A 27,130-nucleotide genomic window follows, 5' to 3' on the forward strand; every position below is an offset into this window, starting at 1 on the left:
CAGATGCTTTTAGCTGTCTAATCTGTGGGAACTTGGAATTGCAATCAAATGACTTAACCAGAGGGCAGGGCTGAACGTGAGAGCAGCTCTACCTTGGCCTGCTTGCTCAGGCGGGCCACTTCTGCCTTCAAGCCATCAGAAGTGACGTGCTCCTCCTCTACCAGCTGTTGGAGTTGCGTCTTCTCATCCTTGAGAGCTTTAATTACTTCTTTCAAAGACTGAATCTGCTTCTCATAGTCTTGTGTTTTCAGTTCAAAACTTTTTTCAAGAAGCCTAGGCAGCAAAAGAAGAAAATAATTTAGAGCTGAGTGTGGTGGCTCAAACCTGTAATCCCAGCACTTTGGGAGGCCAAGGCAGGCGGATCCCTTGAGCCCAGGAGTTCGAGACCAGCCTGGGCAACAAGAGAGACCCCCCCCCCCGTCTCCACTAAAAATACAAAAATTAGCCAGGTGTGGTGGCGCACGCCAGTAGTCCCAGCTACCCAGGAGGCTGAGGTGGGTGAATTGCCTGAGCCCAGGAGGTCCAGGCTGCAGTGAGCTGAGATTGTGCCACTGCACTTCAACCTGGGTGACAGAGCGAGACCCTCCCCACAACTCCCCCCACCCCCCCAAAAAAAGAAGAAAATAATTTAGAATTGTCTCTACAGTCTTTACTTTGAATTAGAATACATTGTTTTGAAAACAACAAGAGGAAACAAGTTAATTAGGACCTACTGTGACAGTTCCAGCAGATAATGGCCTTATTTTTAGCAAACTGTTTCCTCTTAGGTTAAAGGCAACTTCTTACACCTCCTGATCTGAAAGGTGTAGCTTTACAATGATCACGCACCGGGGACACTGGATAGGGAGCCTGAACTTAAAATACACACTGGTTGTTGGGACACTGTATTCCCAATCCCCCGGGGTTCCATGCAGTCCCCTGGAAGGGCCATTTTCCCTCAGAGAATATCTTGGCATGCTCTGCCAAGTCCTGGCTCCTTCCTCGTTCCAAGGATCCTGCTGGGAGTTTGTTTGATCCTAAACAATAGAGCTATCTGATATGTCCAGGGGTCTAGCCCTTCAAAAATTCTGGAATAAACGGCAGCTAATCCAGGTGCCCAAAAGTGTGTGTAAATCCAACTGCTCTAGAAGGTTGCTCAATTAAAAATTTGATGATTAACTAAGAAAATAATTGAAAAGAGATACATAACCAGCATAGCCCACAGGGGCCCTGAAGCGGTGCCAGAAGCTCTATGAGTTTATTAAATCATTCTACTTGCTGAGCTGTCATCTCAGTTCCTTTTATAACTCGCTTTTATAGCACAAAAGGAAAAACTCTGAGAAAGAGAGCCACATTCCCAATAAATTTGTTTGATTTCTTTTTTATAGATTTTACTTATTTATTTATTTACTTTTGAGACGGATTTTTCTCTTACCCAGGCTGGAGTGAAGTGGCGCAATCTCAGCTCACTGCAACCTCCGCCCCCCGGGTTCGAGTGATTCTCCTGCCTCAGCCTCCTGAGTAGCTGGGATTACAGGCATGCCACCACGCCCGGCTAATTTTTGTATTTTTAGTAGAGACGGGGTTTTGCCATGTTGGCCAGGCTGGTCTCAAAATCCTGACCTCAGGTGATCCGCGCCTGCCTTGGCCTCCCAAAGTGCTGGGATTACAGGCATGAGCCACTGCACATAGCCTCTTTTTTCTATAGATATTAACAAACTTTGTTTCCAGGTTTTTAAAAAAACTGCAGTGCTCCCAAGAGGCCAGTAAAATGCCTTTGAAAAAGAAAACTGCAACCAGAAGTCTTCCTTTTTTTTTTTTTTTTGGAGACAAGGTCTCATTCTGTCACCCAGGTTGGAGTACAGTGGCGCGATCTTAGCTCACTGCAACCTCCGCCTCCCGGGTTCAAGCAATTCTCCTGCCTCAGCCTCCCGCGTAGCTGGGATTACAGGCATCTGCCACCACGCCCGGCTAATTTTTGTATTTTTAGTAGAGACGGGGTTTCACCACATTGGCCAGGCTGGTCTCAAACTCCTGACCTCAGGTGATCTGTCCGCCTAGGCCTCCCAAAGTGCTGGGATTACAGGCATGAGCCACTACACCTGGCCCAGAAGTCTTATGTGAAAAGAATCTTAGACCCACAGACGGAGCTGGTCAGGAGGGTGCCCACAGACTGCAGGCCTCTTGGAGCCTCCTGAGAATTGTGACAGGGGCCAGGAATTCCCCACTTGGCTGACCAAGGGCTAAACCAAGCTACAGACGAGTGCTAACGAGGAGGCAGAACACGGGCCTAGAGACGGTGAAGAGTTTTACTCCCTTCACTGGCCTGCCTTGCCCTGACCCAGTTAGGACTGCAAACAGCCCACAATGACCCGGCCTCAGCCTGGCTCTCCAAACCCCCAGCTTGAAATGATCACTCCCAAGTGGTCCCTGCACGTGGACAGATGCCAAGAGCCGAGCTCTTCTCCTCACATGAAACACTCATCGACAACTACATTTTTCTAGGTAAATGAGTTAATTAGACATATTTAAAAACTGATGGAGGATCATGAAACACGTCATATATCTCTTAACTCCTGGAGCCATTCTGGGATATTCCCTCCTCTCTTTAGAATCCTATTTCCTCACCCAGACCCAGGCTGTCCTGCTCACTGCTTGGGAAAGGTTTGTATCCTACCACCACAGGCAGACCTGAGCTTTCTAGACCCCAAAAGAGATGTGCCAAGAATGTTCTATCTCTTTCCAGCACCCTGCCATGCACCCCAACTTTGAGATCTAAAAACCTTTGACTACTTAAGAGAAGGGAAGCCCAGATTGGAGTCCTTGGAGGTTAGCAAAGGGTTTGCTATTGAGATAGGAAAGGTGGGCTGGTACAGTACAAGGTCAGGCACCTGCCTTAATTTCTGTGAGGTGCGTTATTTACCTTATCTCTTGGGATAAAAGACAAACTAACAAGTACAATAGGTGGGGAAGGAAGGGAGGGAGGTTTATTTCCTAGGCAAGAATCTTAATGCTTGGATTTGGTGGAAGTTGAAGGTGGTGGTAGTCTCTGAATTTTGCACTGTCTTAGCAATAAAGTAAAAAAAAGAAAGAAAGAGAAAAAGAAAAGGAGGAGAGGAAGGAGAGGAAGGAAGGAAAGGAAGGAAGGGAGGGAGGGAGGGAAAGAAAGAAAGAAAGAGAAAGGGAGGGAGGGAGGGAGGGAGAGAGGGAGGAAGGAAGGAAGGAAGGAAGGAAGGAAGGAAGGAAGGAAGGAAGGAAGGAAGGAAGGAAGGAAGGAAAAAGAGAAAAAGAGAAAGAAAGTAATTAGTTCCTGGTGATCCAGTGTACCCACCCAGCAGAAGCTTTATGGACTACTCTAGAATGTGTTCAGCATCTGATAGCACACATTGTGGAACTTAGCTCTCATAAATCTCTAATCTCACTTCCTAAAAATAGTCACATCCCACTTTCTTGTATCTGTGATCTCCTATATCACAGATAGTCACACCCCACTTTCTTGTATCTGTGATCTCCTATATGCAAACTGAGATGGAAAATATAAAACAGCACAGAGAGAAGAAAGAAAGTAGCTTTAAGGCAAACTAGATTCCATACATTCTTTGCCGTTCTTCCTTTTGTACATCATCAAAGAGCTGCTTGGTGAGGTTGTCCATTTTTTCTGTAAAAAGAGAATGCTTTTTGAGATATGTCTGCCAAATCAATGCCTTGATTGTTTCATGTTATGTTTCAGAAAGTGAGACTATCAGGACAATCATGTGATGTTTATTATTAACAGGACTTACAATGAGAGCATAGGTCATTTTTTATAAACAAGAAATACAGATGAGGGGGTTTCAAAATAATAATTCTCACAAATTTGTCAGGTTGGAATTATCAATAAATAGTTTCATTTATAGTACTTTTATTGGTCTGTTATTTATTAAAATAGATATATTGGCTTTGAGACAATGAATATCATTAAAAATAAATAGAAACCATTTGGGAAGAAAATGATCCATTTGTGACAAGGTTTCTCAGTCTTGGCATTATTGCTACTATGGGCTGGATAATTCTTTGCTGTGGAGAGGGGGCTGCCCATCCCTGGCTTCTACCCTCTAGAAGCCAGTAGCACCTCTGCTCCGGTTGTGACAACCCAAATTGGTTCCAGACATTGCCAAATGTCTGGGGGTGAGGCGGCAGCAAAGCTGAGAACCACTCATCTGTGATAACCAAGAAAATAATTAAATGTCTGGGAAAGAGGAAGTACAAAAAGGCAGCTGTTAGCACTGAAATACAAGAGTTGCAAACACAAAGTCTGCAGGCCGAGGGGCAGGACGTTCCATGGCTGTGACAACCCCACATTCCCAACACACCCGTATGCCACAGGGATCATCAAAATGGGAGAAAGGCAATGCAGCCCCTCAAACGGCGATGCTCCTGTTTGCACTGAGCTGACATCTCATCCTTGAGATCTACCTCACCTCTGAGCCCCGCCCCAGAAGGAGTCCTCGGGGTGCAGTGTCGATAGCGATTCTCCAAATTACTTTTTTTTTTAAGCCAACGGTTTAATAGTTTGTCTAACGTAGTGCCAAATGTTTCTGAATCAAAATGACTGCTTCAGAACGTTGTGAGGCAGCCAGGAAATACTGGGGGAAATGCTCAAGCTTTAATTTAGAAGCCAACACGTTTGATATAACTTCAATTTTCAATTAACCAAAAGCACTGGCTTTAATTCTAGTGCTTACCATCTTGGGCCATTTGCAGATGGGCTACAGAAGCTGCTCAAATGTGATTTACTTCTCAAGGGGAACGGGATTATGTCCATGTTAAGTCAGAATCTCAAAAAGGGGAAACAGCATTTGAGAGCATCCCTGGGTCTTAAGTCACAAGCATAGGTAAAGGTTGGTGCTGCTCACAAAACACTGTTTGCCAGGAGGGAGGAGGCGCACAGGATAAGCAGTTTATAAATATTACGTTGAAAGTTTTCATGGACTTTTTGGAAGAGGATATAAAATTACTCACCCAAACACGACATGGTCTCAGAAACATAATTTTCAGGTTATATTCCTGAGAATGTAAATGCCCTTGTGGGAAATTCTACTTGAAATTAGGGGGGGAAAAACCCACAACCACCACCCAAGAGGAGTGTGCTGTAATAAAAAGGGTGGAGGTGGGGAAACCCTTTCCTAACTCAGGTTCAAGGTTTACTCCCGGACCTCTGACATGCTCCTGTTCATCTCTGACATTCGCATGGCTCCGGTGCCCACACCATCAGCCCTACAGAGACAGGGTGGAGGGCACACACTACCTGGAAAAGGAGGGCACAGCCTTTCCTGCCCCAGTGCCCTGGTGTCAGGTTGTTTACTCCCTCTTCACTAACATTCGCTCCTCCCACTCTCTGCCCTGAACTTCCAGGGCTCTGCGCTCCTCTGGCTCCCATCATATCCACCATCTGCTGGGCCGGAGGTGTGTGCAGAATCCCCAGGCCTGAACCCTCGTGCTCCTGCCACCCTCACGTTGGAGCTCAAGGAAGAGATCCCTAGGCAAGATCACCGACAGTGGTGATTTAAACTATGTGGTCAGGGACCGCCAGGCTCTGTTGCCTGTTGCCTTTTCTGGGATACAGCAAGTAAGTATTGTCAAGTTGAATTTGAGCTGAAAAGCTCAAATGTATAGAGCTAGGCTAAGCATAGCTGTTCCACACCCCTAAAGGAAGTGATACCTACTGGTTCCAGGGTCTGCCCTTCACTCTGGGCAGGACAGTAGCAGAGGACATGGGTATCACTTAGGCTAATTAACTCTGACAGATCTGAATTTTTTCTGCAAATCTTTGGTGAGCACCAAACATGACCACAGCATTACTCTGACTGCACATCAGGATTACCATAAAAGTTTTCTAAAATTAGACGTCTGAACCACCTCTGACACCACTACACACCCATGCGCACACACAGACACACACACACCCATTTCCCGATGCAAAAGCTCCGGGCTCATGGTCCGACCATCTGCACTTTGCAAAGGGCCCAGGAAGTTCTGAGGCACAGAGAGGAATTGCTGTGCTGTCTGACAAAAGACGGAAGTAAAACAGACGAATCTGTAGGGCAAAGTTACCACGACTTAAATATGGCTATTCCTTGTGAGCAAGAATTGTCTCACTAAACTAAGTGTACACCAGAGACCCCTGGTTCTAAAACTGGTCACCCCCAGTACTGTTTACTGAGTGACTAAATCAGTGAATGTCTGGATTTGTGCCCCCCGAGCTTTACCTTTCAACTCTTCAGTCTTCTCTTGAAGCTTCAGCTGTATTTGGTCTTTCTGTGTTTCCAGTTCTGAATTATGCTTCTGAAGCTTTGCCAACTTCTAGCAGAGGGAAGGGGGAAAAACAAACTTTTTTGAAAACCTCACTTCAAGCTGTCACCATTGCCTTTCTTGGCAAAAAGATGTATATTCTTAAATTAGTTTATTTTTTCTCAGCTCTTGTCCATAGATAACAGCTAGCACCAGCCCACTGTAAGACGCTGCCATTAGTTTCACATGCAAGGGCTCAACATGACTTCAAAGGTGACACTATTCCCGACCTGGCCAGCAAGGGCTGAAACAAGGAGAAAGGATACATCCAAGACCTCCTCAATGTCAGGGACATACCTCTTCTTTTTGCCGAGCTTCTCAATAGCCAGGGGACTTTATATATCGAATATGCTACGATTACGCAGTTGATGGCGTAAAGGGATTCACACTTTGCAATTGTTATGACTCACGAAGGATGTGTGAGCGCAGCAGAATTCCTATCATTTTGGCTTCTCCTGGTAAAGTGTCTGCTGGGCTGGCAGCAGGCCCGTGGTGCTGACTGATGGTGACTGGCAGCTGGCGATGCCCACGGCAGCAGTGTTGGTGCACCCAGCACTGGGGCATGGGGAGGGCAAAGGGATGTCTTCTGGGCCTCCAATCCACCAACCCTGGGTGCTAGGACTTTGAAAATGCAGCAGAGGCCGGGTGCAGTGGCTCACGCCTGTAATCCCTGCACTTTGGGAGATCAAGCGGGGGTGGATCACTGGAGGTCAGGAGTTCGAGACCAGCCTGGCCAACATGGTGAAACCCCACCTCTATTAAAAATACAAAAAATTAGCCGGGTGTTGTGGTGTGTGCCTGGAATCCCAGCTACTCCTTGGGAGGCTGAGGAAGGAGAATTGCTTGAACCCGGGAGGCAGAGGTTGCAGTGGGCTGCAATCGTGCCACCACACTGCACTCCAGCCTGGGTGACAGAGCGAGACTCCGTCTAAAAAAAAAAAAAACAAAAACCCAAAATGCGGCAGAGTGGATGGTAATAAACATCACCTTCTTAGAACACACTGGCTCACACTTTTGCAGGGACTCACCACAGGCATTTGGCTAACTTATTTCATCTGACCATTTTATTCTCACAAAATTCTGTCCATCTCTTTTTGTTATTCTCATTTTATACAGGAGGAAACTAAAATTCATTATGGTAGGCATTTGGCTAAAGTATTTAATCTAATGATTTTATTCTCACAACAATTCTGTCAGTCCTTTTTTGTTATTCTCATTTTTTTATATGAGGAAACTAAAATTCAGAGAGGGTAAGGGACTTTAGCCAAGGCTGCCCAGCCAGACAAAGGCAAGATTTGAATCTAGGGCACCTGGTTTTTATGCTGACTGCTGTTTTCACTACACCAGAGATGAAAACCCTACCCTAGCTTCGCATCGCTGTTCAGGGGAAGATGTTTCCAGGGCATAGACCTTAAGGACAAGTGAGAGGAGACCAAGGTCATCCTGGAAGAAAGGGAAGCAGTCAGCCAGGGCTCTTTGGGCCTATCATCACTTTGCAAAACTCGAAAGAGAAAACCTATGTTGCATTTCTCTCTTTATTAACCTCCTCCCTTCCCCTAGACTCTAATCTTCTGATCTCGCTCTTCCTAAAAGGTAGGCTCCCTTTGGTAATGGAAGTTGATAGCAAAATCTGATTTGCTCTGCAGAAATCCACTTCATAGGAAAAGCCTGCAGCGCTCATCTTTTCCACAGAGAGTCCACGTGTTTCCATCCCGTCTCACGCGCCCGCAGCTGACCTCCTCCACAGCATCCCTGTATCTCTTCCCCTTCTCCTCATAACTTCGCCTGTGGGCGGCTGCTCTTTCTAGTTCTGCTTCCAGCTTCTGAATCTTTTCCACATCCCCGGCTCGAAGAGCAGCCAGGCTGGTCAGCTTCTCCACCAGCCCATGGTTTTCTTTGTTCTAGAGAAAAGAAAATTCAGATGTTTAGACGTTTATTCAAACAAAGACACTGTTCCATTTAATTCTCATAGCCTTTGACATGGCATCCAAATTTGAGAGGTTGCTTTACGCTGATCACACTTATCACTGCACTGACATTTGTTAGCATCTTCTCTGTGGTGAAACAGTATGGCAGATCTTGCTGGGTCCATGTCTTCCCAAACTGGTGGCTATTTTAATGTGAGAAGTTTCCAATTCTGGCGAACCAGGACAACCTTACTATTACAGGCTGAACTGTGCCCCCCAAAATTCATTTGTTGAAGTCCTAACCCCTGAACCTAGGAATATCGCTGTTTTGAAGACAGGGTCTTTAGAGAGGGAATTAAGGTAAAACCAGCCCTCAGGGTGAGCCCTAGTCCAATATGATTGGTGTCCTTAGAAGAAAAGGGGATTAAGACACAGACACAGGCATGGAGGGAAGATCATGTGAAGGCAGACAGAGGTGGCAGCCATCTACAAGCTAAGGAGAGACGCCACAGAAGAAACCAACCCTGCCAAAACCTTGATATGGGACCTCCAGCCTCCAAAACCATAAGACAGTAAATTTCTGTTGTTTAAGCCACCCAGTCAATGATACTTTGCTATGACAGTCCTAGCAAACTAACACACCTAGGACAGGCAGCAACGGTACTCCCACCAGGCATTGCTCCTGGCCAGCTGCGGCTATTTTTAAGTGTTATTCTGAACAAGCTGTGTAGCAGGCAGGCCTGTTACACAACAGCACACTGAGGGAAACCCCATCAGATGCCAAATCTATTTGTTCACCCACTCACCCTTTCGTTCAGGACCCCTGTGGTACAGCTTAGGGCTAAGTTTAAAGCTCACCTTAGGAGAGCCTCAGGATTAGTGGAGAGCCTGCGAGTGAGTTTTATGGATCTGGACACTGTGTGTTCCACAGCATACGGATGTTTCTTTTCTTTTCTTTTTTGTTTGCTTTTTGAGATGGAGTCTCACTCTCTGTTGCCCAGGCTGGAGTGCAGTGGCACAATCTCAGCTCACTGCAAGCTCCACCTCCCGGGTCCACACCATTCTCCTGGCTCAGCCTCCCGAGTAGCTGGAACTACAGGCGCCTGCCACGACACCCGGCTAATTTTTTGTATTTTTAGTAAAGACAGGGTTTCACCGTGTTAGCCAGGATGGTCTTGATCTCCTGACCTCGTGATCCGCCCGCCTCAGGCTCCCAAAGTGCTGGGATTACAGGCTTGAGCCACCGCGCCCAGCTGGATATTTCTTTTGTTTTTTTTGAGACGGAGTTTTGCTCTTGTTGCCCAGGCTGGAGTGCAGTGGCGTGATCTCGCTCACCGCAACCTCTGCCTCCCGGGTTCAAGTGATTCTCCTGCCTCAGCCTCCCGAGTAGCTGGGATGACAGACACGCACCACCACGCCTGGCTAATTTTATATTTTTAGTACAGATGGGATTTCACAATGTTGGTCAGGCTGGTCTCAAAGTCCTGACCTCAGGTGATCTGCCAACCCCCGCATGGCCTCCCAAAGTGCTGGGATTACAGGCGTGAGCCAACACGCCTGGCCTTGGATGTTTCTTTTCATACCAGTGGGAATGGTATGGGGAATCTTCCCAAACTAGGCAGGGCTGCAGCTAGACCCTAAGGCACCTGTGGGAAAATTAGAAATGGCAGCTCCTCTGAGCTGATGTCACCCCGAGGCAGCACGCTTGGCATGCAGACAGCATCTTTGAGCAAATGAGGAGGTACCTTCGCCTCAAGGCAACACAACTTCACACAGGGACACCTGCCTTGGCAAGTGGAGCCAGGCTGGACTCAGCCCCACCTGCCCTCTGAGGTAGGCACATTTGTGCAGTATATAACCTACACCACCACAGGCAGCAACCCTTTACAGTGTACCTCTGTTTCCTAGCTCAGGTGGTCCACGTAAACTGAACCTCCTAACATGGGCATACATTTTAATAGCACAGCTGAGGAACTGCTCCAGAACAAACTACAGCCATGTAAGAAAAAGTAAATGTAAAAGATGCACTATGAGCACCTACCTGATCTTCCAGTTTTTTCTGCAAACGCTGGACCCTGTAAGTAAGCTGAATATTGAGCACGAATCGTCGGATACTCTGGAATCTGCGTCTGGCCAGCCACGCCCGTGCGTATTTCTGCAGGATCACAGCCTTGTGTTCCTCCAGCATCTTTAAAACAAGGTTTTGTGAAATATAAACTGGACCCCAACTGCTTCTCTAAAACAGTCTTACTATTGTTGGTAAAAAATGGTATGAGAAATCCATGTCCCAAGAAATCGGTCTCTGCTATAACTTTCTTTTTTTCTTTTTTTTTTCTTTTTTCTTTTTTGGAAAGACTAGTTATTTCAAAAAGATACTTGTCATATTCAGCATCAAAACAGTTGCATTAGGGCCACGTTTATGGCTCACACCTGTAATCCCAGTGCTTTGGGAGGCCCAGGAGGGAAGATCACTTGAGGCCAGGAGTTCAAGACCAGCCTAGGCAACATAGCAATACCTTATCTCTACAAAAAAATTTCAAAAATTAGCCAGGTGTCGTGGCATGTACCTGTAGTCCTAGCTACTCAGGAGGCTGAGGCATGAGGATCCCTTTAGCCCAGGAGCTCAAGACTAGCCTTGGCAACACAGACAGACTCATTCTCTACCAAAAAAAAAAAAAAAAAAAAAAAAAAAAATTAGCTGGGCATGGTGGCTCACGCCTGTGGTCCCAGCTACTCAGGAGGCCGAGATGGGAGGATTGCTTGAGCCTGGGAGGCTGAGGCTGCAGTGAGCCATGATTGTGCCACTGCACTCCAGCCTGAGCAATAGAGTGAGACTTGTCTCAAAAATAAATACTTTTTTTTTTTTTTTTAAAAAGGTGATTCTAGGAGTTAGCCAGAAAGAAACCCCCAAAATATACTGTTCAGGTTTTCGGCTTTAAAGTGTCTTTGGACAACTTTAGTTTTTCATCAGAAGTGACCAAATTAAGACCGTGAAATCTCTGAGACCAAACTTTTGTCCTATCTCAACCCCTTCCCATCCACTCACAGGATGGATCATGCACCCCTCATGTTGAAGTGAACACTTATTGCTCTCCTGCCTCCTTGAAAGAAAGAAAATTACGTTTTTGCCATATGAAACTCATCTCATCACCCTTTTCTGGGTCTAAAGCTGCTGCCTCTAAAAGAGCCATCTCATTGTGCTTTGTATTAGTGCTGGAGAAATCTTGAATAGCGTATGTGGAAAACTTGTTCAATTTTATATTACTTTGAATTTGTTTCTTTGGAGTTGGGTACCCTGGCCATCTCATCTGGCTGTGAGAGCTCTCTACAGTCTGTGGGGTGGCAGTGTGCTGATTTTTTTTTTTTTTTTTGAGACGGAGTCTCGCTCTGTCACCTGGGCTGGAGTGCAGTGGCGCGATCTTGGTTCACTGCAAGCTCCACCTCCTGGGTTCACGCCATTCTCCTGCCTCAGCCTCCTGAGTAGCTGGGACTACAGGCGCCCGCCACCACGCCAGGCTAATTTTTTGTATTTTTAGTAGAGATGGGGTTTCACTGTGTTAGCCAGGATGGTCTCGATCTCCTGACCTTGTGATCCGCTCGCCTCGGCCTTCCGAAGTGCTGGGATTTACAGGCACGAGCCACCGCGCCCGGCCAGTGTGCTGATCTTTTAAAGTTTCTTTCCCCACCCAGTCTCTGCTTTAGGTGAGGTCTGTTAGGTGCACATTATTGGCTTAAAATTTACTTTCCTTTGGTGTGGTCTCTTTGGGGCCAACTGGGAGAAAGAGAAACCAACAGTGCAACTGGTGTGTGTGTGTGCGTGTGTGTGTGTGTGTGTGTGTGAGAGAGAGAGAGAGACCGGGTCTCCTTCTGTTGCCCATGCAGGCTGCAGTGTACTGGCATGATCATAGCTCACTGCAGCCTCGAACTCCTGGACTCAAGGAATCCTCCCATTTCAGCTCCCTGATGTCCAGTTGGGACTACAGGCCTGAGCCACAGCACCTGGGAGAATCTTTCTGGCTTGGCTGACACTTTGTACAAAGTGAGGTTGCCCACAGTGGAGTCTTTCCCTGGCCCCTGTTTTGTTCTCAGTAAGGAAGGCCCGTACACCCTCCCCTCCTCTAGAGAGAGGTTGGCCTTACCTTTCGATACCTCCTCCTTGCCAGGAATCCTCGGGTGTAGGCCTGGATGGTGATGGTGGCCACGTGAATCAGCTGATACAGGTTGCGAACAAGATACCCGCGGCAGTGCTTCTGAATGATTATGGCTGCCCAGGCTTCTTTTAAGGCCACTGCAGTAATAGCTTTCCTTGATTAACAAGGATGAAGAGTGAGTCTGTTATCCACAGAGCATCAACTTCCATCACACAGCTGCAAGCTTGGCTAGCATGTGTTTAGTAAGGAAGGTTCAAATATTTTGCACCTCTCCATATTAAATTCTGTGAGCGGTTTTTTATTCTAATGACTACTTGAGGCCAGTCCCCAGTTCCCTCTCCTTGAAGAACCACATGGGAACTTTCACACGCTTCCCATTCAGGCCAATCGATTCGCCTCCACTCAGGTACCCACAGAGACCACGATGAGACCGTGCACTGGCGCTGCACTTGCTCATTCATGTACTCATTCATTCATGTGAGAAATCGTGCTGGAGGCTCCAGATCAGGGCTGGCCAACGATGGCTACCACCTGTCCTTATCAAGCTTTACTGGAACACAGCCACATCTATTATTTACGTATCACCCATGGCTGCTTTCATGCCTCAGCAGCAGGAAAGACTGCAAGACCCCAACGCCTTAAATAATGATCATCTGGTCCTTTACAGAAAAAGTTTGCTGCCCCTGTCTAAATGACTAGAGGTGAAGATGATGTTCTTGCTTTTAGAATTGACAGCCTCACGTACAGAAAGACTAATAAATGGCCAAGAAAAAAGAAAAATAAAATACCAACTAACTAGATCTGTAAGTGAGAGGGGAAAAAACAGTTATTCTGCTTGGGGAAAGCTGATACGTGAACCAGCCCATGATAGAGTAGGATGTCTGTACACAGTGAAGGCTGGAAAAGGCTTTCAGGATGAGGGACCAGCATGAGTAAAGGCATGGAGGCCCTGCAGTGCCTGAAATATTCAGAGAAGGAGTTTGTTTGGAATCACTAGAATAAGATGGATGAAGAAAATTAGACGTCGATGAGGTTAGAGAAATAGATGGGCACCATTTGTTATTTTAAAAACATATTTGTTGAACACCTTCTATGACAGCCACCATGCTAGGTCCAGGTATGGATGACCAGACAAGTGTGGCCCCTGCCCTCATGGAGCTTCCATTCTTATGAATGCACCCACGCTATGGAGGGCTTTGAATATCACGTCAGAGACTGAATGCTATTCTGTAGGAAACAGGGGCCTTAAAGGCAGGTGCAGGGCAGTGGCTCAATCAGGCTTTGATGTAGGAAGATGGGAAGGAGGTGGGAGGTGGAGCATGGTGCCATCAGAGTACAAGGTAGGTGATGCTGTGAGCTAAACTGGGGGCAGGAGTGGGATGGAATCAGTGGGACAGGCAAGAGGCCAGCAGGGCAGGATGATCAGGCCCTGGTGAGCCCCAAATAGGAAGGGAGCATAGCCTTGGCAGGGAAGATAACTATGGTTTCCTTCCCCAGAGACTGCTGTTATCAACTGGGCCCAGAAGCACAGGAGGGCGAGCCAGCCCAGCCGTGTGTCCATGCCACACCACGCTGGTCATGCAGAGAAGGCCAGAGGCTGCCACTGGTCATCCTCCAGCTCAGGAAGAAGTCAGGCTTGCAGATGCAGCCTGATCCTAAACACCAGCCTTCTCAAGCATCCTCACAGCATCCCAAGGAAGGGGCAGGGCAGGCAGAGAGAAACATACAGTTTATCTAGGGGCACCCTGGTCTCGTGCTTTCCAGCAGGTACGCCAAAGCCCTGGAAGTCCCGAAATGACCGTGGTCCTTCAGTGGGCTGGCAGGGTCGTGTGGACTCTCAGGACCCCTCAAGCCAGGTGGGATCAGTACAGCTGGTGGATCGCCCTCCCCTCAGCCCTTGGCTTGGCTGGGGCTGCTGTGGTCTTCCTGCTCAGGGGTTCTGCGATTGGTTTGCTGCCACGCCTTGCCAGGGACCCCCTCTGCCATGGTGCACCCCACCTGTTGCTGGCAGGCTGATCGCTGGCTATTCTTGACATCTGTCCTTTGGATCTTCACTAGGACCTTGCTGGCCTTAGGCATTTTCAGTTCCCACAGGAAAGGGGCCCCGGGCCTCTCCCTGAGCTTCCAGAACCCTGACTCTCCTCAGTAACACTCTCACCAGGGCTTCGTCCCTGCAGGGCCCTGGGTGTCGGCTCACCACATAGACGCCAGGCAGAGCCAGCACTACTGCCCCTGAGAGATGAACCCTTCTTGCCCCAGTGCTCATGACCACCAAGGGGACCCCTGCATGTCTGCACCCTGGGTCACAAGAGAAGGGTCCCTTGTCCTTGATGGGTCCTCCCCCTGGAGATAATCAGCACAGAAAGCCCCACAGTTCCACATGTGTTCCTTGATTCCAACACACCTCACGGTTTGCTGACCCCGGAAGTACCGCTGGATTATCAGGGCGGCTCGTCTCTCCCGGAGGAATTTTTTCCTCTGGAGCCAGCCACGAATGTGCTTTTGTATCACAACACAACTCTGCCTCAGTTTATCCAATCGAAGTTTCTCTAAATAAGCCACTTGTCCTGCTCTGAAGAAAATTTTGGTTTTACCAAACTGGTACTGATTAGAATCCTGGAAGAGAAAAATGATACAGTTAGAACTAAAATCTTTCAGATTTTCTACAGTACAGTATTTGGAAAAGACCTTTAGGGATTCAAAGGTGCCAGAAATATTGTGATTTTGACATTTAAGGCAGAAAAACTCACATCATGATCTAGAAATGTATACTTTGAGTTGTTTGTTTCAAGTCACCCTGGAGGGAGAAATGGGACTTAGGCTGAGGAATCCCTCTGTGGGTGAGAAGGGGGGTGTCATTTGTGGCAATTCTCAGTTCGGCTGTCGGAGAACCTCAGCCGCTCACTCGTGGTCTCTACATCGGAGTAGAAGAAACTGGGGAAGTTTGGTTTTCTGTCTTCATTTTGGGTTCTCTTCACCATCCCTTTTGCTGGACCTTGTAACTTCCCATCTCCTTCCCATCACAACTCATCACTGCAGCAATGATGTCAGTCCACACTGGGCACCATGCCTGGAGCCCACGTGGCTTGGCGACAACCCCAGTTGACCATATCCTATAAGCCTGGTCCACGGAGGACTGGGTTAGATGGTGGGAGAGCAAAGCAGGACACAAGGATACTGGGGAGGCCAGGGTTTGGATGTGGGTCCCTAACAGGGACTCATGGCCCACTGAACGCTCTGCTACAGTCTCCCCAGCAGACAAGTGCTCCGGGCACATTTTCTCTCCTCTCAGGCGTTCATGATTACAGTGCTGAGCGTCCGAGACAAAGATAAAACAGCAGGTTTGGGAGACGTGCTTCCAGGAAGGAGACCACGATCGCAGGAGGTGGGGAAACTGACCTGAATGAGTCTGTGTAAAACCGCCTTGCACACCTCCTTTTTATCGCTGAAGGAAAGCTCTTGCTTGGTCATGAGAATGCCGTAGCGACTGTAGAACTCGATGTATGTCCACCTGGAAAATCAAAGGGGATCAAAGCCAGGCGTGTCAGAGGAAGCGCGTTGTGTCTGGGGATGCCACTGCCTTACCTGCCACTGTTGTCACAGGGCGGGGGTGGTGGAATCTGTCCTGAGGATAAAGGCACTGATCTTTGATACCCTGCCTGCCTGGGACACTACCAAGACCACCCTGAGCACAACTGTCTGCCCCAGCAATCGTGCTCCTTCTCCCAGTCAGCGTCTTCCCCAGCACACCGGGGAGGCAGCGGGGTCACCAGCAGCTGCCGAGATGCAGTGATGGGGTGAGGAGGTGGTGGTGGCCTCCGTCCCCCACAAAGCCTATTTCTCACCCTCTTCTGGACTTCCACAGGGCAGTGGGAAAATCTTGGGGGCACTTTACAGAAGCCAAAAGTATGTGACAAAAATCATGGCAGCCATGTCCTTGGTTCTCAGCATAGCTCTGAAGTTGGCTACTTTTCCCCCCAAAAACAAGGACGGACAACATACCTGGAAGGGTAGCTCTGTGCACTAATGCGAATCGTTTCTAAAACACCGCAGGCTCGCAGCTGCTGAACAATTCTTTTGGAGTCAAATCTTAAAAAAGACAACGTTATCATGTGTTAAGCCAACGTAACTGCTCAACATGCCCATAAGCAGGCACAGCAGACCCGCCTAGACTGTGACCGTGGGCCAGGTACCCAGCAGTACTTAGTACGTTTCTATTGCCTGACCAAGAAAAATAGCACCTCTGCAAAACAGTCCAGAAAGGTGCAGTGGGATATAGAGAAAGGAGCAGCTGACTCTGATGGAGGTGGCAGGGAGAAGGCCTTGGGGGAACCGGCCTTTGAGTTGAGCTTCAAACGACAACCAAGTGGAAAGAAATGTGCTAGCTCGCCTGGCCCAAGCACCCACTGATGCTTGAATTTCCTCCACAAAACACCCAACAGGTGGCTCTGCAGCTTCGGTCTCACCCATCTGGTGACCCACGGACACACTCACCACCTCCATAGGCAGCTCATCCCCCTTTAGGCACCTCTTTCAGCTCTAGTAAGCTACAAGGGACTCGTTACACCTTATATGCACAGGGTTTGGGTCTCCTCTGTGGGGTCCCAGAGAACAAGCATAATGCCTCATGCCATCACGTGTGAGGACAAATCTTCCGACCTTCCACGATCTTCTACAAACACGCATACTGATTCTCCTTTTAATCAAGTAACAGGTTCTGGCTCAGTTGCAAAAACTTTAGTTGTAGAAGATTCTTTCAAATCTAGCCCTTTTGCTGAGCCCTGGAGATGAGGGGGTTTAACCAGAGGGGCTGAGCTAACATTTTATGTAAAGGGCAGCATTGTTCTAAATCACTAAAAAAAACCCACACACAGGGTAAATCTCAAGACAACTGGAAACAAATTCTCCAACTTTATGGCAGCAACTGCCTCCCCGCATCTTCACTGTGAGTTGTATAAGAACTTACTCGAAGGGTAACTTCTCATCATTTGGCTTGATGCATCGAACGTAGTGGGGCGTTGTCGCATTGAGGGTCTCCATGAGCAAGTACAGAGAGCTGCGGAACTAGGAAACAAAGCTAGAGATCAAACATGGCTCTGAAATAATTTACTGCTTACATCACGGCAAAACGCAGCCCAACCTTGTTAAGTTACTCAATAGGAAGAAAAGTTAACCTCATGCGTAAACACCTTTTATGAAAGGTTTCAGTCCATGACTGTGGTTTATCAGCATGTCCTACCGTTCTGGACAGAACACTAATACTCCCAGACAGCAGAGAACTGAATAAACCATGTTATTGTGCAAAAGTGTGGTTCGCTCCAGTGCGTGCTGCCTTGGAGGGGGAAGTATGATGACGACGAACTTTTTGCAGTGGAGTTCATGTTAGACTGGAAGAGCCCCAGCATCCATCCATGTCCAGGCCTGGAATATGGGTCCTCTGAGTGCCCTGGCTCCCCAGGGCCTGGCCCTGCCTTTAGAAGCCTCACTCTCAAACACATTCTCAGTACCTTGCTCCCAACCGTGGTCCGGAAATGCTTGCTGTTTGGCTTGATGACTTGCTTTGCAGATTTAACTGTAATCATTGAACCAAAAGGAGAAAGAGGAGCTGGATTTTCTTGAAAAAAGTTGGCACAGAGATGAAACTGGAAGGAACAGAGAGGATCTCAATGTCCAAAAGCAACTGTCCACAGTCCTCACTCATACAAGCCACATAAATGGTGACAACCCAGCTAAACTAGTGGGCAGTGAACAACCTCACCAACGTCTACAGCCAAATCTCAATTCCACAAGAGGATCGTCTTCCCTAGGGATGGCCCATGGCTTCTTTCCCAGGAATGGGAACAGAGAAGAAAAGTGTGTGAATGTCTGTATGTGGGTATCACTCTAAGTGTCAGAAAGTGGAAACATCTACTATTCTCTTTTTTTTTTTTTTTTTTTTGAGACGGAGTCTCGCTCTGTCGCCCAGGCTGGAGTGCAGTGGCGCGATCTCGGCTCACTGCAAGCTCCGCCTCCTGGGTTCACGCCATTCTCCTGCCTCAGCCTCCTGAGTAGCTGGGACTACAGGCGCCCGCCACCGCGCCCGGCTAATTTTTTGTATTTTTAGTAGAGACGGGGTTTCACTGTGGTCTCGATCTCCTGACCTTGTGATCCGCCCGCCTCGGCCTCCCAAAGTGCTGGGATTACAGGCTTGAGCCACCGCGCCCGGCCACATCTACTATTCTCACCTCCGTGCCTGGCTCACTCTGTGTCTCCACCTGCAATCTCCTCCCTCCTACTCCACATTCTCATCCCTGCAAATCCAAACCCTACCCATGAATCTCTTAAAATATTTTCCAGCCCCACCCCCTTCACAATGAATGAATGAATCCCAACTTCTCTGAACCGTCTTCATCTTGTATTTGTACATCTTTAAAAACACTTACTACCGTCTGCTTTGTATCAGTTATTTCTTTAAATGTCTTATCTTCTCTCAGAGTGAATTTCATATTTTGTTTTGTTTTGAGACAGGGTCTTGCTCTGTTACCCAGGCTAGAGTGCAGTGGTGCAATCATGGCTCACTGCAGCCTCTACCTCCCAGGGCCAAGCAGGCTTCCCCACCTCAGCCTCCCAAGTACCTGGGACTACAGGCATGTCACCACTCCCTGCTAATGTTTTTTATATTTTTAGAAGAGATGGGGTCTCGCCTTTTTGGCTAGGCTGGTCTCAAACTTCTGGCCTCGAGCAATCCACCCACCTCCGCCTCCCAAAGTGTTGGGATTACAGGCGTGAGCCACCACATGTGGTTGGAATTGTGATTTTTTAATGGTTCTATTAGCTGTCCTTCCTGTCATCTGCATGTTTGATTTCTGATTTTGCATATAGTAGATTTACAGTAGTTATCTTTTTGTAACTGTGAGCTACAAGTTACCACTGTCCAGAGAGTTTACACACACACACACACTCTCTCTCTCCCCTTACTCTTTCCTTATATACATCTCGATCCATGTCAATTATATAATAGTTTTAGTTACCACTAGGACTTTACAGACCTTGCTTGCTCTCAGGATTTCGACCAGCATGTCATAGACGGTGTCTCTGTTCTTCTCCAGGAAACCTTCACATTTATACTCTACCTATACAGAGGAAGCAATTAATTATTCCCAAAGAGGCCAAAGAATATAGGCTCTAAGCACAAGTTTCATCTCTTTTTAAAGAAAGATTAATAAAAAGGCTATAGAGGCGATCTTACAAAAAGAGGTCTGTTTTCTGTGCGCCACCGCAGCAGCCCCATTATGTATCAGCTGGGAATGTGTCTGCTTCCTACCACCTGGATCTCTCACCTGCCTGCTGATCACTCTGCACTCACCTGTCAGCTCCCTCTGGCCACAGGGGTCCCGTTGCTCCCTGCGGTATGTGCAGTTCATACAAGAACACCTGACTTAGGTCTCCCTTTGCCTTTGAAGCCACCAGGAGGAGGAAAAAGCTTAGTGGTGTTCACTGGGTTCAAACAGACATCGTTTCCTAAATCAACATTAATGTGGTAGAAAGGATAGAAAAACCGATCAGCTGACCACCGGGCCTTCGAGAGCCGCCAAGCCCTCGGAGTCAGGTTTAGAGTGGGTAAACGTTTACACTGCTTGAATCTGGCTTAGAAAAATTCTCCATGCTGCCCTTTCTGATGAGTAAGGCTTCTCGAATCCCTCAAACCATGGCATATCCAGGGTGGCTGCTTAAACATTCAACCTCCCTGTAGTTTATGCCTCTGGATTGCATATCTTAATATGTGATAATATATTTTTCATAAATTAAAAACATATTAAAATTAATGTTAAAAATTGACAATGAGGAAACAGGGGAGAGTGCTGGAATCTGGAGGCAGAGGGTTCCTGGGCATGGCCTCTGCTTTGTACCCCAGGCAAGGAAGTACTCTTGCCAGTAGGTTAAGATCCAGGAACACCGGCTGTTTGTAAACACTTCTTTGTGAATGAAGTACCTGGATTGTTGTACAAATTCTTCCAGAATGGTGGTGTGAGCCACTAGGACAGACAGGCAAAGGTGGCAAATATAGAGCTTTCTTGGTCCGGGCAAGCATCTGTGGGGACAGTGTCACAGGCAGCTGGTGCCTCTGTTGGGGACTCTGGGACCAAAGGGAAGATGTGCTGAGTTGCCACATCTAAGCTCAGCTGCCTTGCATTCAATATGACCTGATTTCCCTGGCCAATGAGATCGAAAACCTAATCTAACCCCATAGCGTGTGTGGGTTCTTCCCACCAATCAATCCACAGTCCAGCCCAAACGCTGCCTAGTTTTTTGAAGGGAGACTTCCTGGAAGTGGCAGGTGAGAGAATTTACATGTACAGAAACTACATCCTATAAAGAGAGACCCTTGAAAGAAATCCCAGGCCGGGCGCGGTGGCTCAAGCCTGTTATCCCAGCACTTTGGGAGGCCGAGACGGGTGGATCATGAGGTCAGGAGATCGAGACCATCCTGGCTAACACGGTGAAACCCCGTCTCTACTAAAAAAAATACAAAAAAAACCTAACCGGGCGAGGTGGCGGGCGCCTGTAGTCCCAGCTACTCGGGAGGCTGAGGCAGGAGAATGGCATAAACCCGGGAGGAGGAGCTTGCAGTGAGCTGAGATCCGGCCACTGCACCCCAGCCTGGGCGACAGAGCAAGACTCCGTCTCAAAAAAAAAAAAAAAAAAAAAAAAAAAAGAAATCCCATATGTGCTTTTTATGGAGTCTGGTCTTTCCCTCTCCCTTTTCCCATGGGACCAGAACCCTGATATTATAAGACAATAGCTAGAAAATATAATTTAACATATGATCATTTATTTCTTTTTTTTTTTTTTTTTTTTTTTGAGACAGAGTCTTGCTCTGTCGCCCAGGCTGGGGTGCAGTGGCCGGATCTCAGCTCACTGCAAGCTCCGCCTCCCGGGTTTAGACCATTCTCCTGCCTCAGCCTCCCGAGTAGCTGGGACTACAGGCGCCCGCCACCTTGCCCGGCTAGTTTTTTTTTTGTATTTTTTAGTAGAGATGGGGTTTCACCGTGTTAGCCAGGATGGTCTCGATCTCCTGACCTTGTGATGATCATTCATTTCATAGGCATCTTTTCAGGAGCCCATCTGAAAAAGTCTAAGCACTAAAAACTTAACTTTTTTTTTTTTTGAGACAGGGTCTTACTCTGTCGGCCAGGCTGGAGTGCAGTGGCGTGATCTCGGCTCAATGCAACCTCCGCCTCCCAGGTTCCAGCAATTTTCCTGCCTCAGTCACCTGAGTAGCTCGGATTACAGGTGCGTGCCACCACGCCTGGCTAATTTTTGTATTTTTTAGTAGAGACGGGGTTTCGCCATGTTGGCCAGACTGGTCTCGAATTTTTGGCCTCAAGCGATTCACTCGCCTCAGCCTCCCAAAGTGTTAGGATTACAGGTGTGAGCCACTGCACCCAGCCAATCCTATATTTTAATATTTTACAGTACTCTGCGAGCACACAAAGGTGATCACAGCTTTCCAGGTTGCTGTCCCCTCCCTCCACCATCAGTCACTCAGGAGTGACCAGCTCTGACTCACAGCACCAGCCTCTGCAATAAACACAGACAAGCACAAGTCATTCCCGTGAGCCCTGGCACTGGGCTAGCCTACCAAGGCAACACCCAACCAGGACATGGGAGGAGGTAGGAGCTCCCTTAAGAAAGGAAAACAAATAAGAATGTACATTTAGGACAGGTGGTTATGGCAATTTTTTCCTTCTGTTTTCTAAGCTTTCTATAATGCAATTTTAACAAAAATTTTTCATTTCAGACAAGTAACATCTGTTTAGCAAAAAGAAAAAGGAGACATATAAAGAAGAAAAAAGACGCAAAAGATGAAAAAAAGCACGAAGATAACCCATCAACATCTTGAATTAACCTATGTTGCCATTGTAATATAGTCCAGTTTAATCAAATAGAACTTCAGAAAAAGATATAGCTTCATCATAGGAAAGAATTATGCTGTCTTTATGATCACAATTTCATACAGAAAATAAACTGATAAGAGGTTAATGAATTCACAATAAATTCAAAATCAGAGTGAGGTCTTCTAACAACACATTCGTCTTTAAAGTAGTACAGTTGAAACCCATGTATGTCATCATAAAAACAAATCAGGAACTGTTAAACACACACTTATCAAAGCTACATGTTAAGTGTGACTTGAATCTGACCAGAAACATTCCCGGCCTGCCTACTCCTTCTGGAGGCTGTGTGGGTTCTGGGGTCGACGGCATTGCTGGAGACCTTCGCAGTACCTTATCAGCAAAGTGCTGGATGACAAAGGATGTGTTCGACATTCTAGGCTTTTCAAACAAAGGGTTCTTGTTGACAAAATTATTATACAGCTTTTGAAGCCAGTTTTCATCAGTTCCATGTGGTAACTGGAAAATAAAAATAAAGCAACTAGCAAGTAAGAAAACTAGAGATTCATACAGGCGAGGAAAAGCACTAATTCTAAGAAACCAAGGTGATCTGGCACTTTAGTGAACTGCTCTCAATTACAGGCTTCCTATTTATTTATTTTTGAGACGGAGTCTCGCTCTTCCACCCAGGCTGGAGTGCAACGGCGCCATCTCAGTCCACGGCAACCTCTGCCTCCTGGGTTCAAGTGATTCTCCTGCCTCAGCCTCCCAAGTAGCTGGGATTACAAGTGCCTGCCACCACGCGCGGCTAATTTTTGTATTTTTAGTAGAGACGGGGTTTCACAATGTTGGCCAGGCTGCTCTCCAACTCCTAAACTCAGGTGATCCACCCACCTTGGCCTCCCCAAAGTGTTGGGGTTACAGGCATTAGCCACTGCGCCTAGCCTTAAAGGCTTTTAAAAAAGCAACTTTAGGCATCAATTTGTCCTTGATCTTAATCTTTAGGGCACTTTAAAAATTATTGACAAATAACAATTACATATAGTTGTGGGGTGTTTGAGGTGATATTTAAATGGATACATCAATGTCCCTTTAGAAGAACAAAACTTTAAAAAGAAATGGTCGCACAATGACTTTAGAATGAAGAATTTTATTTCTATAAAATGGGCGGTATTTTATTTCTTCCCAAAGAAGTCTAAAGGTTCAGGAAAAAAATAGTGTGGGTTCCATTACATGAACATGACCTTTATTCACGGGTGAATGGGAAAAGGCTGGCACCTGAATAGACAGTCCTCCCCTTCCCTTGCCTCAGGAAAACAGTTTTTCTTATTTTACTTCCTAATTAACTCACTCCTTGAAATAAGAGCATACCTCCTTGTACTAAGCTAGTTGCAAAATTTGTTCTTGATACACGTGATTTTTTTTTTTTTTTTTTGAGACGGAAACCCTGTCTCTACTAAAAACACAAAAATTGGCCGGGCGCGGTGGCTCACGCCTGTAATCCCAGCACTTTGGGAGGCTGAGGTGGGCGGATCACGAGGTCAGGAGATCGAGACCATCCTGGCTAACACGGTGAAACCCCGTCTCCACTAAAAATACAAAAATTTAGCTGGGCGTCGTGGCGGGCACCTGTAGTCCCAGCTACTTGGGAGGCTGAGGCAGGAGAATGGCATGAACTCAGGAGGCAGAGCTTGCAGTGAGCTAAGATATACCACTGCACTCCAGCCTGGGAGACAGAGAGACTCCATCTCAAAAAAAAAACAAAAAAAAAAGAAAAAATTAACCAGCATGGCGGCTCAAGCCTGTAATCCTAGCACTTTGGGAGACTGAGGCGGGTGGATCATGAGGTCAGGAGTTTGAGACCAGCCTGACCAACATGGTGAAACCCCATCTCTACTAAAAATACAAAAATTAGCCGGGCGTGGTGGTGTGCACCTGTAATCCCAGTTACTCAGGAGACTGAGGCAGGAGAATCACTTGAATCCGGGAGGTGGAGATTGCAGTGAGCCGAGATCACACCACTGCACTCCAGCCTGGGCAACAGAGTGAGACTCCGTCTCAAAAAAAAAAAATTAGCTGGGCCTGGTGGTGGGCGCCTATAATTCCAGCTACTCCAGAGGCTGAGACAGGAGAATCGCTTGAACTCAGGAAGTGGAGGTTGCAGTGAGCTGAGATCACACCACTGCACTCCAGCCTGGGTGACAGAGCAAGACTCCATCTCAAAAAAAAAAAAAAAAAAAATCCTTTAACCCCGAAACCTTATTAATCCCCTCTTGGGGATTATTTGTTCTTGTGCCCCCACGAGAGACACGGCCAGGCTGGCCGACTTCGGGGTTTCCCAGAGGGAAAGGTAAGAAGAAAACTCCTAGAGAGCTCTTCCGGTGAATCATACGATGTTGATTTTTCAGCTATAGCTGATGACTCACAAGAACCAGGATGTAAAAGAAAACTCAATTGTTATTAGTCACCGACAGCTTGAGTGGAGTCACTTGCTGTTTCCATGCATGTTTCTACAGACACCTTGGGACGGCCTCCGTGCTGGACGTTACCTAGGAGGTGGTGCAGCTCCCCAAGGGTGGTTTACACAGGCTGAGGGCAAAAGGCCCAGCGGGCCCTCTGGGGTCCCTGCTGTGGATGCTGTCCCAGCATTAATATCCACCCAACCAACTGGGTAAACACCAGGATTTTACAAGCACACCTCAAAAAAACTGCTTTGCAAAATGCTCATCTGTTAATACTTAAAAGTTGAAAAAAACAATTATTCTTAAAAGTTACCAAACATTCTTCATCCAGTAACTCCAGAATTCCCATTTTTGCTTCAATCAGATCAATAACCGGTTGATTGTCATAGAAATCTATCAGCGTCCAAGGGATATCTTCCTTCATGTATTCTTCTTGTTCCAGTTTGAAGACATGCTGGGAATCCAAAGTTAATACAGAAAGTAAAACAGAATATTAAAGTGTGTTTCCAAAGAGCAGGACGTAAGCATTTGGAAAACATAAATGGTTGATCTGTAATATTTATGTTTAAACAGGAAGACCCTGAAGTATAGACAAGGCCCATACTATGATCAATACCACTGAGTTCCTAAAGCGGGTCTAGCTGTCATCCTCCCACCTAGTCTGAGTGGGTCTCCACCTCCCAGGACATGGCTTGGGCCAGCCTGTGTCACCACCAGCACCACATGGTACTCAGTGTGGTCCTACAGCCCCTTCCTGCTAGGAGCTATTCAAGGACAGATCCAGCCTCTTCGGCCTAATGCAGCCTGGCTGGGTGGAGCCAACTACCTGAGAATGCTAGTTGCCGGGCCAGGGAGAGAAGCCCACTGCTTAGAGATCTTTGTGCACTACTTATTTGGGCTGTAGGGGTATCCGGGAGGCTTCCCAGAGGATGTACTCAGGCCTACCATGGAGGATGAAAGAAAGTTGGGCTGGTAGGTGGTGAGGTGTGGTGAGGTGGGGTGGTGAGGTGTGGTGGGGTGGGGTGGGGTGGGGTGGGTGGGGCATCAAGAACAAAAGCCTCCCATGGAGGAATCCCAGTGGGAACCGCACAAAAGCTCAATGGGTGCTTGAGAAATGCACCTCAAGCAGGTTAGAAAGTACAGGAGGACAGCAGGCAATGTGGTGGCAAAGAATGGTAGAGTCAGATCACCCTAGACCTTCATACCCTCCCTAGAGAATTCTGGGCCTATGGCCTTTTTCTAGGAGCAGTGAGGACCCACTGGAGGGTGGAGGGATTATGACGAGACCTGAAGGATGGCTCAGAGGAGGGAAGGACCGGAGGCAATGAGACCAGTGAGGTCTCAGCCCGATGCTCTTGGTGGCTGCGACTTGGGGAGGAGGATGAGGAGGGAAGAGGTCCAGATGAACGTCAGGCTCAGGACACGGGGTCCACGGCATGACTTGACCACAGAAAGTCACATGAAGGGTAAGTGGGCTGAGAGGAGAAGGTGGCACCTGCACTTCTACACCTGCTACTGCTGAGCTCCCTGCGGGCATTAGGTGCAAGGCCCAGTGGCAGCCAGATGAGGGAGACTGGAGATCAGGAGAGTCCTAACCAAAGCTTCCTGTGCCGACAACTGAAGGAAGGTACTACCCCTCCTGGGAGGATCTACAGATGGACGGATGACTCAGAAAAAGGAGAAGAGGAAAAAGGAAGAAAACGAGGAGGAAGTGGATGAGGAAGAAGAACAGGAGGGGATAACAAAAGCAAAAACAAAAAACAGAATTGCAGCCTCTGATTTGTGATTTTTGGCAAGACATCTGCCATCAGTGTCACTTTGAGGGTAAGGTGGACATGTTGGGGAGCAGCATGCCACTGCAGCCAGGGGACAGGGTAGCAGCCACAGAAAGTTGGACTTCAGGTGAGTCCAACTGAATATGCACTTGGAATAAACCTCAGCTGTAGTTATTAATGTTAAATTTCCAGGAAAGCCTTGCAAATGCTAAAGAAATAGAAATTTACAATGGAATGAAATTTAATGATTATACATGAATTAATTCTGGGCAAAAAAAAAAAAGAAACTTCTGAGTAGGATTCAATGTTAGGTCTTCTCACAATATTAGACAGCTATTATTGACTCTTTTTAAATTGATATATAATAGTTGTACAAAGTTTTGTGGTACATGTAGTATTTTGACACATGCATACAACGTGTAATGACGACTCATTTTTAAAACAAGGAAACAGAGGCTTAGAGAGCCCCAGGTCCCAGAGGGAGGTAGAGCTGAGACTCAAACCCAATTTAGTTTGAGCCAAAGCCCACGCTCTCCAAGACCTTTCCTCAGGGGTTCTGAGGGAGAATAAGACTAAAGACTAACAAAGGTATAACCTTTCCATGGAGTAACTGTTAGGGTATTAATACATGATTTCTATTATGAACTGGAA

General features: G+C 47.2%; 1 protein-coding gene across 4 annotated transcripts in view; it reads right to left on the minus strand.

Annotated features, from left to right (window-relative positions):
* Positions 1 to 27,130, minus strand: part of MYO5C (myosin VC) — a 109,163-nt gene that overhangs the window by 42,163 nt on the left and 39,870 nt on the right. For all 4 annotated transcript variants that reach the window (XM_050797915.1, XM_050797914.1, XM_050797917.1 and 1 more), the window contains 14 exons: positions 25,018 to 25,158; positions 22,636 to 22,761; positions 19,396 to 19,479; positions 17,875 to 18,009; positions 17,334 to 17,431; positions 16,370 to 16,456; positions 15,767 to 15,878; positions 14,772 to 14,983; positions 12,356 to 12,521; positions 10,258 to 10,404; positions 8,046 to 8,210; positions 6,228 to 6,321; positions 3,574 to 3,637; positions 93 to 273 (listed from right to left, as the gene is read on the minus strand). In XM_050797915.1, the coding sequence (XP_050653872.1) occupies positions 93 to 273; positions 3,574 to 3,637; positions 6,228 to 6,321; positions 8,046 to 8,210; positions 10,258 to 10,404; positions 12,356 to 12,521; positions 14,772 to 14,983; positions 15,767 to 15,878; positions 16,370 to 16,456; positions 17,334 to 17,431; positions 17,875 to 18,009; positions 19,396 to 19,479; positions 22,636 to 22,761; positions 25,018 to 25,158 (1,812 nt within the window). The remainder of the gene's footprint in view (positions 1 to 92; positions 274 to 3,573; positions 3,638 to 6,227; positions 6,322 to 8,045; positions 8,211 to 10,257; positions 10,405 to 12,355; positions 12,522 to 14,771; positions 14,984 to 15,766; positions 15,879 to 16,369; positions 16,457 to 17,333; positions 17,432 to 17,874; positions 18,010 to 19,395; positions 19,480 to 22,635; positions 22,762 to 25,017; positions 25,159 to 27,130) is intronic.

The sequence above is a fragment of the Macaca thibetana genome, chromosome 7, assembly GCF_024542745.1.
Source record: "Macaca thibetana thibetana isolate TM-01 chromosome 7, ASM2454274v1, whole genome shotgun sequence".
Classification (NCBI taxonomy): Eukaryota; Metazoa; Chordata; class Mammalia; order Primates; family Cercopithecidae; genus Macaca; species Macaca thibetana.